Source organism: Vespula vulgaris, chromosome 2, assembly GCF_905475345.1.
Source record: "Vespula vulgaris chromosome 2, iyVesVulg1.1, whole genome shotgun sequence".
NCBI classification, from domain to species: domain Eukaryota; kingdom Metazoa; phylum Arthropoda; class Insecta; order Hymenoptera; family Vespidae; genus Vespula; species Vespula vulgaris.
In genome coordinates this window covers 11,705,364-11,720,020 of record NC_066587.1, presented here as the reverse complement: position 1 = coordinate 11,720,020, position 14,657 = coordinate 11,705,364, and the positions used below count along the sequence as shown (strand labels likewise).

The 14,657-nt window shown below is 29.7% G+C and overlaps 2 protein-coding genes across 10 annotated transcripts; one reads left to right on the top strand and one right to left on the bottom strand.

The window, feature by feature from the left end:
• The first annotated feature begins 6 nt into the window (after nt 1–6).
• On the top strand, nt 7–13,331 carry LOC127072879 (spondin-1). 8 transcript variants are annotated; one of them, XM_051013702.1, is made up of 17 exons: nt 7–349; nt 5,570–5,771; nt 7,260–7,503; nt 8,134–8,320; nt 8,637–8,801; nt 8,882–9,005; nt 9,087–9,217; nt 9,614–9,803; nt 10,347–10,512; nt 10,643–10,985; nt 11,481–11,694; nt 11,799–11,969; nt 12,089–12,223; nt 12,571–12,725; nt 12,810–12,888; nt 13,009–13,038; nt 13,136–13,331. In XM_051013702.1, exons 1-17 carry the CDS (start codon nt 347–349, stop codon nt 13,309–13,311), a joined length of 2,715 nt encoding a protein of 904 aa, XP_050869659.1. In that variant the 5' UTR covers nt 7–346; the 3' UTR covers nt 13,312–13,331. The 8 variants fall into 8 exon arrangements, with proteins under 8 accessions (XP_050869659.1, XP_050869664.1, XP_050869665.1 ...); XM_051013707.1 differs by having other exon boundaries at nt 9,614–9,839; nt 13,012–13,038; XM_051013708.1 differs by having other exon boundaries at nt 9,614–9,839; nt 13,012–13,049.
• Nucleotides 13,296–14,640, bottom strand: LOC127072894 (uncharacterized). Of its 2 annotated transcripts, none has more exons than XM_051013734.1 (3): nt 13,923–14,640; nt 13,711–13,848; nt 13,296–13,438 (listed from the first exon to the last, which is right to left on the bottom strand). In XM_051013734.1, the coding sequence occupies exons 1-3, from the start codon at nt 14,451–14,453 to the stop codon at nt 13,406–13,408; spliced, it is 702 nt and encodes a 233-aa protein (XP_050869691.1). In that variant the 5' UTR covers nt 14,454–14,640; the 3' UTR covers nt 13,296–13,405. The 2 variants fall into 2 exon arrangements, 1 of the variants encoding a protein (XP_050869691.1); XR_007785604.1 differs by having other exon boundaries at nt 13,302–13,438; nt 13,568–13,848; nt 13,923–14,637.
• Nucleotides 14,641–14,657: the final 17 nt, after the last annotated feature.

Below are 14,657 nucleotides of genomic sequence, written 5' to 3'. Positions count from 1 at the left end.
GCGCACGCGTGCGTGCATCAGCGAGAACGCTTGTGAGTCGTGTCAGATTTAGTGCACTCGGTCAGAGTCAAAGAGATCGGAGCGTTTCGTGTTTTCGCTCGTGCTTGTTGTCTTTTCTCGTGTTTAAAAACAAAGAGAGAGAGAGAGAGAGAGAGAGAAAGAAAAAAAGAAAGGACTGTACGTGAATTGTTTTTAAAAAAGAAAGAAGTTTTTGAAATTTACAAAAAAAAAAAGAAAAAAAAATCAACGACTCATCGAAGATCGAATTTTGACGTTACGTGCTTACTAGCTTGATTGCCGGTGTTGCACGAGACATTACTTTTTCTTCTTTTTCTTCTTTTCTATCATGGTGAGCAACATTTACATATATTTCACTGTTTCCTACCTAGAGACCAGACGTGGACATGTCTTTGCTTTTGTTAATGTGATTCCGGTTATTATTAGGCAGGTATTCGAAGTGTGCCCGGCGTTTCTAGCCCCCGGAAATGTATTCGCTCCTTCGTATCTTCTTCTTCTTCTTCTTCCTCTTCTTCTTCGTTTATTTCTTCTTCTTCTTCTTCTTCTTCTTCTTCTTCTTCTTCTTCTTCTTCTTCTTCTTCTTCTTCTTCTTTTTCTTCGTTGTCGTCTTCGAGGAACGTGTAAGATTTTATTCGTGTAAAAATTGAACGTCGATTGATATTACAATTAATTATTTTCTCTTTGAGAAAATTCCATGAAATACTAATCTATTCGTTTGTTTATACGTACGTACATACCGTTCATGTATCTAATTTTATTTTAAATAAATTAAGCGGAATTTTTTTCAAACAATTTTAGTATTCAATCTTTTTATATATATATTTTTTATCGATCCAAATCTTCGAATTTCTGGTCTTTTTTTAAGTTCAATATTTATTTATTTATTTATTTATTTATTTATTTATTTATTTATGAGATTGTTTAAGAATTACAATTTTTTAAATATTTATTGCATTCAATTTCTTTCTTATATTTAAGAAGTATCTTTTATGAAGAATATATATATATATATATATAGTATTTTTTATAATGAATAAATCTTTTAACGATACTTTGTTCTTCACGATCGAAGTCCTTAAACTTCACGATTTCGCATATAATTCTAATAAGGTTTCGCTATCTAAGGTCATGATCACGACCGTCATCAGAAAAGTATGTTGGCAATGAACTTAGAAACAAGTGTATACGGCCGATCTTGTAATATTCTTCATCTCTGATAATCATTAATTAAACACGAGTAATTATAAATTGTTATTAAACATAGTCTTGGCTCGATTTATCTGGACTTAATTAAATATTCTATTTAAAAAAAAATATATAAGAATTAAGGAGTTTAGAAAAAAAGAGGAGATATAGGATAAAATATAATTTATAAGAACATATAATTTATTAGAATTCTTTGGACTCGATATTAGAAAATCCAGTTTTATTCTTTCATTTTCATTGTAGGACATTAAAATTTTACGAGGATATTTCCTTAGAAAAATATCGCAGAGGAGAATAATAACAGCCGTTTATATCAAATATAAGGAAAAGTATATATATATACACACACACATACACACATGAGCGCATATATATACATACATACATATGCATTTATTTACTATATATATAATATTTACATATATATATATATTTATTCACTATATATAATATATATAATGTATATATATATGTATATATAATATTTACATATATATATACAAATATATGTGTTTATTCACTATATAATATATATATAATGTATATATATGTATAATGTATATATATTTATATATATGCATATATGTATGTATGCACTTATCACATTTATCGTGTAGAAATTCTTCATGTCCTCTTTGGGGGGACATAAAATTTGCATAGAGCTCATTCTGCAAATCTAGATATTCTTGAAAATATATATGAGTCTGATGGTTGTTGGTTAACCGCTGCGAGTTTTAGTCAAACGACGTTTGATGTAGTCAAGGTACTGCCCGTACTAAATGGATTTCCAAGCGTCGGGTTTGGAAACCGTAGAAAACTAATCGATTGCTTCGAGTCCCGTCTTTTAACTTGCTTGATATATGCACGTTTATTTCGTAAAGTCGATGAACGAGCACGATCAACCCTCTGACATGTCGCATGCAGATTTATCTCTTCTACAAATTGCCCCTGCTCGAGGATTTATTTTCGTTCGGGAAACGTTTTAACGAACGGTACTATACAAACTTTTCATTATGTATGTATTATAGCTATACATACATACATACATGCATACATATATATATATATATATATATATATATATATATATATATATATGTATTTATACATATGTGTGTGTATTTTACGTATTACTTACAGATGATATATAAAATCGAAAAGCTTTAACACACAACAGATTTTTCAAACGTCCGAGGAAGTAATTTAAAGTTTTTCAATTTTTACTTTCTTTACGAACGCAACTTTCAATGTCGGTAAATCTTTGCCTGACGAGTTTGTCAGACTGACTAAATCGAAAACAAGATCAGCACGTTTACGGCTTCGACACAAGCCACTTATATCGTTATTATAATATGTAAAAGAACATAACTCTCGGCGGTACAATTTGAGGCGATAAAAAACTTCGTCGACGATAATTACTTAACGGATCTTTATCGAACCTAAATCTGCATATCTATTGCGATCATCTTTAATGAGTCTTGCAAAGGGGTTATCGATCCTTCTGGTTAGTAACAAGAAACGATGAGGAACTTTGGGAAAAAAGATTGTTAACATGAATAACGTAACATACACACACACACACACATATATGATCAATTCAAAATTACAATATATATAGATAATTATGTTATCCATGTTAATATACATGTATTATATGTATACATATATTTTTTGTATATATACATATATATTTATATAACGTTAAATATATATATATATATATATATATATATATATATATATATATATATATATATATTACGTTATCCATGTCCATGTTTCAATTACGTTGAAAATATATTTTGTATCGATCGATCTATCATGGGAATGGGCTAGTTAAATGATTCGTTATATATATATGGTACGTATTTATATACATACGTTTACTTGCCGTTAGTTCGAGTGGAATATAATTCTATTTACTCTTGTTTACTCGTTGTTCCATCGACTGTTTGAATGAACGTTGTACAAAGTGATGAGAAAAAAGAAAAAGCACAAATACCTATTTGTGATTATATTTCCAACGATGAAGAGCAAACGTTAATTAACCCAAATTCAGGAACAGGAAACGTTCGGTCAATAAATTGTCATCGATTTATAGATATGCATACATATAATAAATATATGTATGTATATGTATATATGTATAGTATATATATATATATATCTTCCAGATTGCGATTACGCTTCTGTTGTAATTATTCTCTCGGGGATACGCTTTTAATCGAGTTGAATTCCCACGATGAATCATTTTAATTTGATGAAAAACCGGATATAACGGCTTGGATCGATAGTCGAAGAGCATATTCCGATAAATAAATTAACATATTATGTCACTAGTAAGGTCGTAAAGATTAAACGATATTGAGATAATTGGAATGAAATCAATTTCGTCAGATAAAATCAATACGAAAGTTTTCGAATGATCGATTCAAAACTACAATTAATATATCCAAATGAATCGGTCTATAATTTATATATTTCTTGTTCTGAGATAATTCAACATTTACATTTGAATTATTTAAAGATTATTTTTCTCTAATGAAAAGTTCTAAAGGAAACAAGTAAATGTATTTATTATTTAGAAAAATAATTCTTTTATGTAGTAGTAAAATTTTTAAAATAGCATACGAGGTGAAAAACATATTTTTTAATATCTCAAATGATTTAGACCATTTTAATAATTAGCAACGAACACAGCAAGTGTTTTCTTAATCAGAATTGAGTAAAACTTTTATTCGTTAAAATAATTACAGATTATTTAATAATCGTTAATTATATAAGAACACAAGTACGTCAATTCTTAGTAATTTAATTTATAATAACAATACTTTGAGTGTTTTGTGAAAAATATATATTTATTATTTACATAGTTTTAAAACGTAACTTTTAAAACGTAATAAATTTTTATATGCACTTTGATATGCGCGTGAGTAATGATTGGCTTTTAATTATTATTTCAAACATTTTATCTGATGATTTATGTGATTTTGATACGTTTTTTATTGTTTCATATGAGTATAATCTCTAAATGTTATTTCTAAGAAGCTACAGATGATAACGGCGTCTTATATAAAATACAAACTTCTTTATCGCTATGAATATTGATCGAGTATATTTAAATCTAATTATTATTGATACATGAAATTTAATATTTTCATATTACATATATTAGTCAATAATAATTTAAATTCTATTAAATTATTATGCATTAAGCAATTAATGAAGAGATTATAAATAAAGAGATTAAAATGATATGGAAAAATTTATAAACATAAACATAGGACACATTGTATAATTTTAAATGTATAAATTCGCATTACTAATTGTAATAGAATATAAATTGATCATTGAATAATATAAAAATGATTAATTTACTATTACAAAACCGATTATGATTACTGATTTATATTAACAATAATTAATCGATTAATGATTAGAAGTACTACGATTACGTTCAATAATCGATTACAAAAATGATTATAAAACAATTCATCACTATCCAATTCTGCTCTTGATAAACGAAACGAATTCTTTTTCCATTTATCAATCATAAAAATCACATTTGATGTTGTTTATTTCCGTTGAATCTATCAAAAAAAAAAAAAAAGAGAGAGAGAGAGAGAGAGAGAAAGAAAAATAGAGAAATAAAAATCTCTTTAAAATCTTTCGTCCTCGAAAGATTTTAAAGGCAATCGATTTCCACACAATAACTTTTATCCATTTTCTATATTATTTTTCATTCGCTTATTCATTTATATCTTCTATATACCTATATACTTTTCTATTTTTTTTTTTTTTTCATTTTTAATCCTTTGCCTTTGTAATACATACGAATTCACATCGAACGTAGCAGCAGCCAATGTCATTATCGCAAATTTAAATTCGTTCGCTGGACTTTTCTTCCTTTCTTTCTTTCTTTCTTTCTTTTTTTCTTTCTTTCTTTCTTTCTTTCTCTTTCCTTCTTTTTCTTCTTCATCCTTCGAAATGCGTTTCCTTCTTCAATAATCGATATTGTACCGATCGTTTATCCACGGATTTCTTTTTACAAATTATACTGAAACTTTTATTGGAAATGCTATCGTTCAACGTTCGATGGGAAATTCGAACAAAATCGTCATCTCTCTATGAGACTTTTTTTTCAGGTTTTCAATTTTAACGAGTGTGTGATTTATATATCTATATATAACACATGCATTCAAAACTATGCAGTGTTGATGAAAATTTTTTAATTGATCGTATTTTCTTTCGTTAAATTTTTTCTCGAGATCTCTCTCTCTCTCTCTCTCTCTCTCTCTCTCTCTCTCTCTCTTTCTCATCAATATCACATCGTTATCGTTTACAGGAAATATTACCAGGACGAATTCTTTACTACATTTTACTGCTTTTGGCTATAACGCGTAGCAGTTATTCGGTGAGATGTAACCGAATAATAGATGGTACCACGAGGCCACGTTCCAATGCCGAAGAAAAATATTACTTCTTCATGACGCTTTACAATCGAACCGATATCGTATATGCATATATGCCGGATACCAAATACACAGGTAAAATTTGACATCGATACATCGATTCATTTTTTTTTCCTTCCTTTTTTTCCTGTCTGATCTCTGTTCGAATATTCTCGAGCGAAATACCGGAAATTAATATCGATTCGATTTTATTTTACAAACGCCCCTCCTTGTACTATCTCATGAAATATCAAATTCCTGTTACTATAAATATGTATACAATGCCGTATAAAATTGAAGCGTTCATAATTAATTTTTATTTTCATCTTGAAAAACATATTTCATAATTAACACGCATGAAATTTATTATATTACACTAAATATGATTTATAATGTTCAAATATAAATAAACAATTAATTTTGTATCGACAAAATCAAATGAATCGGATAAATAACTACGTAATTTCCGAATTATATGACACTGTAGAGAAAAGAGATTGAAGAAATTTAAAAGTAATGGCCCGTTAATTAAAAATTAAACATAAAATTAGACTTCGTAATAGAAAAATCAAAAATTAAATATTCGAACATCGTAACAATTTAAATTGTACTTATTTTAAGATATGAAATATCGAACTAAATTTAATTTATATTGAATAATCCATTTGTGAATCTAAAATATTAAATGTGTATTCATTTAAAAATTTACAATCTCAAATCGATTTTAAAGAATTATGTTTCACAAAGATTTACAAAAAAGACTTCACAAATCTTTAATGTATTAATGTAAAATTGTATTGGAAGGAGAGTGAATAGTATATCAAATCATTATTCAAGTCTTAAAGAGCTTTCATATCGCTATAAGGGAAGCCAGGAGCTTTATATAGGCGACTGGCTTTTCGACCGCTTAAATCAACCGTCTACTTTCATCCCCTTCTTCCTGGATGCAAAAAGATGGTATTCATTAAAATATCGTATGATCGATGAAAGAAGTACTCACTACTACGTAAAAATCCTTCTTGATCCTAATTTAGAATGTTTAGATGGAAATAAAATCTCTTTCTATTTCTCTCTCTCTCTTTTTCTCATTTTCTCTTTTTCTCTCTCGGATCAGTTGGACGATACTAACATTAATGTAACACTTGCCGGTCAATTTGCGATAAGTTAAAGTTAACATCTACTTACAGATAATTAAAATACGCTTCTGACGTTTCGTGTTAACTAAAATGAGAAAAGGAAAAAAAAAAGAAAGAAAAAAATAGAAAGAAAAAATAAAAATGGCATAGCAACGCGTGAGAAACTCGACGCGTCGACGAAGGTTTCATTTAACTGCGTTTTTACGATTAATTCCTATAATTCAGGGTTATGGGAATGATCGTGAGGGAACGTGGTCAAGGGTCATGAGTCATCGTTGCTTTCTGATGCAATGCGTTGGTGTTTCATTCGATTTTGTTAGAAAAAGAAAGAAAAAATAGAAATAAAAATAAAAATAAATAAATCTGAACAAAGAAAAGGAAAAATAAAATGATCGTTCGTACTTCGTAATTGTCTTTAAAAAATAATAAATATAACATTTCGATTCAGTTACGATAATGTCGAAGAGTCCAGGACTGACACCTCGAAAATTCACGAGATTTCTAATATCTGCCGAAACTGAAAGCGATAGCGAGATCGTGGATATTGGTGTTTTCGACATCATGGACGAATCGATCAGCAAATTTGCCGATCAATGTGCCAATGCTGTCGTCGAAATATCAGAAGTTCCAAAGGAGCGAGTCTCCGTTGCGTGGACCAGCCCTTCCGAAGGTAGCGGTTGCATACTTATCAGGTGAAGGGACACTAAGTTAACAATCCGTGGGAAAAGAGATGATCTAGAAATGAAATACAAGCGTTTTCGTGAATAATTATTTAAACGAAAATTTTGAATGGAAGAAAGCAAGAAATTTATCGAAATCAATTAGAATAATTGTTCGCTCAATGTTTTATGTTATGCTGCTTCGTCGGATTAGCATCTAATCGCTAATTTATTTTTCTTGGTATTATTGAATCGAATATATTCGTTGCATGAACATTTTTGTTCTTTTTTTTTAAATAGCACGTTTATCGTTTTATCCTACGAAATTATTTTAATATACATATATATATATGTCTATACTTATAATAGGTATGTAAGTACTTATTATCATTTTATAATATTTATTATATGTATTTTATATGCGCACAGTAGTTATATAATACCTATTATAAGAATATAATCCTACTGTATATACGTATGTACTTATTATAATTATATATATACATATACTTACAGTACTGAAATTAATAAGCACATATATATATATAGTATTATAAAAAAAAAGTCGCTAACTTCATTTCAAATGAATATCTTTTTAAATCCATAATATAATACCAATACGATAACACAGACTTTTCTTCTTTTATTTTTCTTCGAGCACAGAGCAACTATTCTAGAAACACCGGACACATGGTACATGGACGATTCGAATTTGGTTTTGAACATATGTCAAGATATAAAGGCGGAAGCTGACGATCAGGGTCTAGTACTACCCGAATGTTGTGCTTGTGACGAGGCCAAGTACGAAGTTACTTTCGAAGGGCTCTGGTCTAGAAATACACATCCAAAGGCATGTGGATTGAACGTTAAGAAAAAATCTATATCCGAACAGCGGGTGTATTTAATCGAAACAGATTCCCATCTGCCATATGTTTCGTTTTCTTTATTTATCTATTTTTTCTTTTTTTTTTTTTTGGTAATACTCTTCTACTCTCAAACTTTTTCTTCTCTCTTTATCTTACTTGCAAAATACGAGCTACGTTATCGTATCCTTCTGATCCTATTTTCGTAAAACTCTCGAAACGATCATCGGATGATCTAAGAAAAGAGACTTCGCTTATTCAAATTTACGAGTCAAAGATAAGATATCTATTCGTTTTCTTTAGGATTTTCCAAGCAAAGGCTGGCTCATTCGATTTTCCGACGTAATCGGTGCATCACACACGGTCGACTATCGATTCTGGATATACGATGGAATGGCCAGTATCGGTTTGAAACAAGTAGCTGAGCTTGGATCAACGAGAAGATTGGAATCCGAATTAAAGGATCAAGTACGATGAACTAACGTGAATTTTTATCCAATTTGTCTGTTTCATTTTTCTTATTTTCTTTTCTCTTTTTTTTTTTATAGAGTGAACACATCAGGACAATTATAAAAGCTCGAGGAATCAGTTATCCTAATGTAACAGGTCGAACTTTTGCGGTATTTCGTGTAGATCGCAAACATCATTTGATGTCTCTGGTTTCCATGATCGGTACAATTAACTTTCAAACGATTATTATCTCTTTATTTGTTAGATTGCCATCGTAATATTCTTGTTTAAACGTTTCTATAGATCCATCACCCGATTGGATAGTTGGTGTATCCGGATTGGAATTATGTTTGACAAATTGTTCTTGGATCGAGCATAAAGAATTAAATTTGTATCCGTATGACGCAGGCACCGACGATGGGATAACATATCTGGTGAGAGAGAAAAAGAGAAAAGAACTAACATGTTATGGCCAGAATAAGAGTAATCGTCATTTGAAAAGAAAACACGAAGAATATAATTTTTAATAAAAGATAGACTATTTCACTTTGGACGTTTATGAAATGTGAAATTCTAATATAAGATCAATGATATAATTTTAATAATTCAACTGAGATTTAAAGCTATAAATTTCGAAATTGATTTAGTAGATAGATAAACAAGTTCGAAGGTAGCCTATTTAGATTAAAATTGAACTGATAAGAAATCAGAGTAGAGAATTACTATATACAAATACACATACATACATACATACATACATACATACATACGTACGTACGTACATGCATGCATCTATCTACTGTACGATCGATGAGATGGTTGCTTCACAGTCTCCAAACTCACCGACGGAGCCGCAGGAACCAATTCGACGTATTACGTCGAACTATCCAAATGATTCGAGGTCTCCGTTTTACGATCCATCTGGTCTAGACATGAAACCACTCGCTAAGCTTTATTTGAATCGCCAAAGATTGTACGAGAAAACTTGCAATGATCTTCCAACAGAGATCACCGATACAGGTGCAACGATCAAACCTCCAAAAACTCATAAAAATAGCAAGTATTGCTTTTTTTCTTTAGTAGATCTTATGTTTTTTTTCTGAGCATCAGGAGCACCTTATTTTCATTGATATGTATGAAAGGAATAAACTTGTGCGTAACGAAATAATTCACATCTTTGAGATAAAAGTTAAATAAGGGAAAATACTGTGCTCTATCTAGCTCATTTAATAGTTTTGGAAAATCCTTAAGCGCTCGAAATGATAATGGATTTTAACTAAACGAGGTAAACTATAAGCTTTAATCTGATAATCCTGTTCATCGATTCTTTTTATCCTATAGAGAGATCTTTAGAATCCCTTTCTTTTTTTCTTTGTTTTGTTTTTAAAACATACAAATATTTGAAACGTTAGAATATTATTTTATCCATTTGTTCTCCAAATTCGTTCGTTTGTCTGTAGTGACTATGCGCTCTTTAGAGCTTCAAAATAGAGAAGTGAATGTACGTGTAAACCGTACTAACGGCGTAAACTAATTAGTTACGAAAATCTCATTAATTCACAGAGGCCTGCAGGGTAACTTCTTGGGGTGACTGGAGCGAATGTACAGTGACATGCGGGAAAGGTAGTAAACTGAGACAACGACATTATCGCAACGAGACTGCTGCTATCGCTAACAAATGTAACACCTCGCTAACGGATAGGACGACCTGTTATGGTGATTTACAATGGTAAAGCAACATTAAAATTAATTTTCTACGAAAAGAAAAACGAAATAATAATAATAACAAACAAAGACAAAGATCTTTTTAAGAATATGTCAAAGAAAGATTTTCATGAAATGTCTAAAATCGTTCATAGCGGAAATTCTGGACAGAATGGTGGCATTTTGGATACCGAAATGTGTACTTTAACGAATTGGAGCGAATGGAGTTCTTGTTCAGCGACTTGTGGTCTAGCAGTAAAATCACGTTCACGTAATTTCAAACACAAACAATATCGCAAGCAATGCAGAAATATACCGAATGGTCCGGAACTCGAACAAACCATCGAATGCGATACCGAACCTTGTTCAGGTGAAGATGGAGATGAGGTAAGAAATCAATTGGGTGAAGAGAACAACGAGAACCCAGAGGACGACGAAAACAATTCGTCTTACGAGGGTGATGATCCGGAAGTGGAGGTAATCGAGGAATGGTCGCAGGTACGGAAGTTTCAAGCTTCGATCATTGAAAAGAAAATATAAAAAGAAAATCAAAAATATTTGGAGAGTATCACGACGTTCAATAACGTTACGATCATTTACTACACATCTTCCTTTTACTAACAACAAGATATCATTAATAATAATTCTTCATGTAATTATCTGACCATACCTGCACCATTTATCGCAAATCCTTACACTTGCATTGTTTTGTATACGTGGTTGTTTCATCTATCAACTAATTATAATCGATTCTTGTCATATTTTCATCATAACTATGCTCTTCGCATAACACCAATTTGTCCTTCGAAGATTCTTTTCTTCTACCATGTTTAAAAACGGATTAAAAAAATTATTGATCAGTTAAAATAAACGATCTCTTTTGCGAAAATATATCACGAGACGTCTTGTCGTGTTTCAAGGGTTGATTCCAAGGTTCAAATGTTTATAAAGACGTTAATAAAATATTTTTAGATTAAAAGATTACGTTTGCAGAAATGTCCATCTGATCGTTACACGGAATGGTCCATGTGGTCTCCCTGCAGTTCCAGTTGTGGACCAGGCGTCAAGCTAAGATCGAGACTTGACAAAAAAACTTGGAGTCACACGGAAGAACAAGATGATCCAAGCATGGGAGAATGTAGGCAAGAAGAAATTTCCTGTGTAGCTGAGATAGAATCTTGTGATTTTTCTAAGGAAGAAGCAGCGAGTAAATATATACTTGTCGAGTTAAAGTAACTCTTAATGTATTGATTTAACTTATCCTGTGTAAGAACAAAAATATTACATACTTCTTTTCGTATATATTATTAGAAATATGCAGCGAACCAAAGATGGAAGGAAAATGTCGCGGAAATGTTTTACGAGTTTACTTCAACAAACACGATCGCCAATGTCATCATTTTAAATACACAGGATGTGAAGGAAATCGTAATAACTTTCCAACTAAGGAAGATTGTTATACCGTTTGTGGAAATTATCAAAGTAAGCGATTTTATGTTATCTGTTCGAACAAAAAAAATTTTATCAGTGCTTGTCTTAGATTTTAATATGAAAAAAAAAAAACATTTTTTCTTCTGTGCACGCTAATCGAATGAAACAAGGAGAATTAAAGGCCAATTTGTCGGCTCTTATGAAAAATTTTAAAGTATCCCTCAGCAGTGTGCTCAGTTATCATATACCCATACAAGAACAACATAGGAGAAAGGCAAAACGAGCACAATTTGATGACACGTCGGGTATACTCAAAAATATATCCAGTCACGTTTAAACATTGCTTTTTGTAATACTTTTATTTCATCAAAAAATTATATTATTTAAATTTTTATATTCCTATAAGTTTCTCCTTTTCTTTTCTTTTTTTTTAATTATAATTTAATTTATATTATAATTATAATTAAATTTAATTTAATTATACATCCAATATGTGATACTTGTAGTTTTTGGATTTTTTTCATTTTGAATTATCAAGTTTAATATAAATATAGATCAAGAAATCATGAATATTTTGGAATGAAAACTTTTCTACAAGGAAATTTATTTTATTATAAATTTAGTTTGTTACAACTTTTTAATTTATTTACAGAATCGCTACAGTTCAGAGGTCTTCAGGCTGGAAGTCAAGTGACAGAATTATCAGAAATAAACGACCAACGAATAGATTGCAATGTGTCCGAATGGAGCATATGGTCACCTTGCGAGGGTTGTCGTGGTTTTACTATTAGCAGACGAAATATTATTGTAATTATTTATCGTTATGAAATAATCTTATAAAATGGAACATATGTATAATTGATTATATGATCTTCGAAATTGTCTTTACAGACGCCAGCTAAAAACGGAGGTAAAAATTGTCCGCGAAAATTGCTTCGGAAAAGAAAATGCCGTAAAATACCACCGTGTTGTAAGTTCTTTTTTTATTTCCAAATTTTCATTCATTTAATAAATAAATAAAATTTTTATAAGATTTACTAATATAATTTACAATTTATAATTCGTTTAAATATTAATCTATTATTTATAGCAGGACAAGATAACAGAACAGGAACCGAAAGTAAGTACAATGTAAGTGTAATAATTAAATAAATTAATTGATAGCAAATGATATTTTCAATAATCTATTTTGTTTCTTTTAATTTCTATTTTTCTAGTTTCGGTAGACTGTAAAATGACACCGTGGTCAGGATGGACACGTTGCAAAGGAACTTGCGAAAATGCATCGCAACAAAGGATAAGGAATATTAAAATTCAACCTCATGGTCCAAATGGTAGACATTGTTCTACACTTGTAGAATTTAGAAACTGTACGACATTAGAATGTCCGTAATAAATCTTTTCACTCAGTTATTTGTGGAACTATCAACAAATTTGATTTCTAGCTAATATCTATTGTATTTTACTTAATTTAAACCGTGGCAGTATTACATAGTTAAGGATACTGAATGAACAAATCCCTAAAAACAAAAATTATAACATATATATTAGAAGAAATATCTTTGTGGCACAATATAACATATTTATCATAAAACAGATCATATTGTAAATTTGAATATAATATTTTCATTTAAAGTATGTTATAATACCTTTTTATATTATCACTTTCTTTGCAAACTTTATTCTTGTAATATAAATAGATACATACTTGTAAAATATTTAATTACAATATGGACAAATATGTTTATTATATAAATTTGAAGTTCATTGATCAATTTTTCTTTATATTTACATTTACATCATGCGGATTCTTATTGCTATCTTCATTTAAAATAGGAGTAATTATAAGTGTTGTATACAATGATTTTACGATTTTTTGTATTGTTCCATGCTGTTTTATATTAGATTCTGCATATTTAAATATTCTATCCTATAAATTAAAATAAAATAAATCTATAAAAAAAAACAAATATATCAATCTATATAAAGTAAATTATAACATACTTGTGTGTCCGAATCATGATTAATGATAAACTTGACCTTATACTGTTTACTTAATAACTTATTGACATGTTTTAATTTTATATTGAGATCATGCGTAGAAATTTTACCAGATATCTGTATCTGTTTTATTTTACCATTTCGGTCTGCTTTAATTTTATTTTCTGTAACATTATCTGTCGTCTCTAAGAATTTTTCTCCTAGTTTTACGAGTTTGTACGTATCTCTAGATGAATCTTTTTGTTTATTTTCTATTTTCGTTAATATTAAATTTCGACGCTTCGCAAGTTTCTTGGCATCCTCCAAATGCGTAATTGTCATAGAATCGTTTGGTAATAAAAGTGTTATTTTAGATTCGCTATCTGTCTTCGCTTGTTCTTTCTTTTTCTCCTCTTCTTCGTTTTTTTCAGAAACATAAATGTTTCTTCTTATCGTTTTTTGCTTGTGAGTACTATTTAATAAATTTAATAAATGACGATCGAGTTGTAAGACCGATCTCACTCTTAATATACTTAACCAGGATATTGTAGCCATTTAGATTGTATTAATTGTTATTTGTTTATTATCACTCACATACTAACCTTAAAAAGTAGAAGTAAATAATTCTTGACTTCTACAAATTAATGTTAAAATATCAAAATTTCACTAACAGAATATATATAAGAAATCTTCAATCATTCCTCAAATCGAATTGGCTTATATTTGACCAATCACTTATCAGATACTACTAGGAACATT

What these genes read in the sequence shown, in the direction of transcription:
- LOC127072879 (XM_051013701.1), top strand. An exon ending in GCCGGATACCAAATACACAG is followed by an intron (nt 5,772 to 7,259) that starts GTAAAATTTGAC and finishes ATTTCGATTCAG; the next exon opens with TTACGATAATGTCGAAGAGT. An exon ending in TTCTAAGGAAGAAGCAGCGA is followed by an intron (nt 11,695 to 11,798) that starts GTAAATATATAC and finishes ATATATTATTAG; the next exon opens with AAATATGCAGCGAACCAAAG.
- LOC127072894 (XM_051013734.1), bottom strand. Translation starts at nt 14,453, where the DNA reads ATGGCTACAATATCCTGGTTAAGTATATTAAGAGTGAGATCGGTCTTA. An exon ending in ATCATGATTCGGACACACAA is followed by an intron (nt 13,849 to 13,922) that starts GTATGTTATAAT and finishes TTTAATTTATAG; the next exon opens with GATAGAATATTTAAATATGC. An exon ending in AGAATCCGCATGATGTAAAT is followed by an intron (nt 13,439 to 13,710) that starts GTAAATATAAAG and finishes TTTTGTTTTTAG; the next exon opens with GGATTTGTTCATTCAGTATC.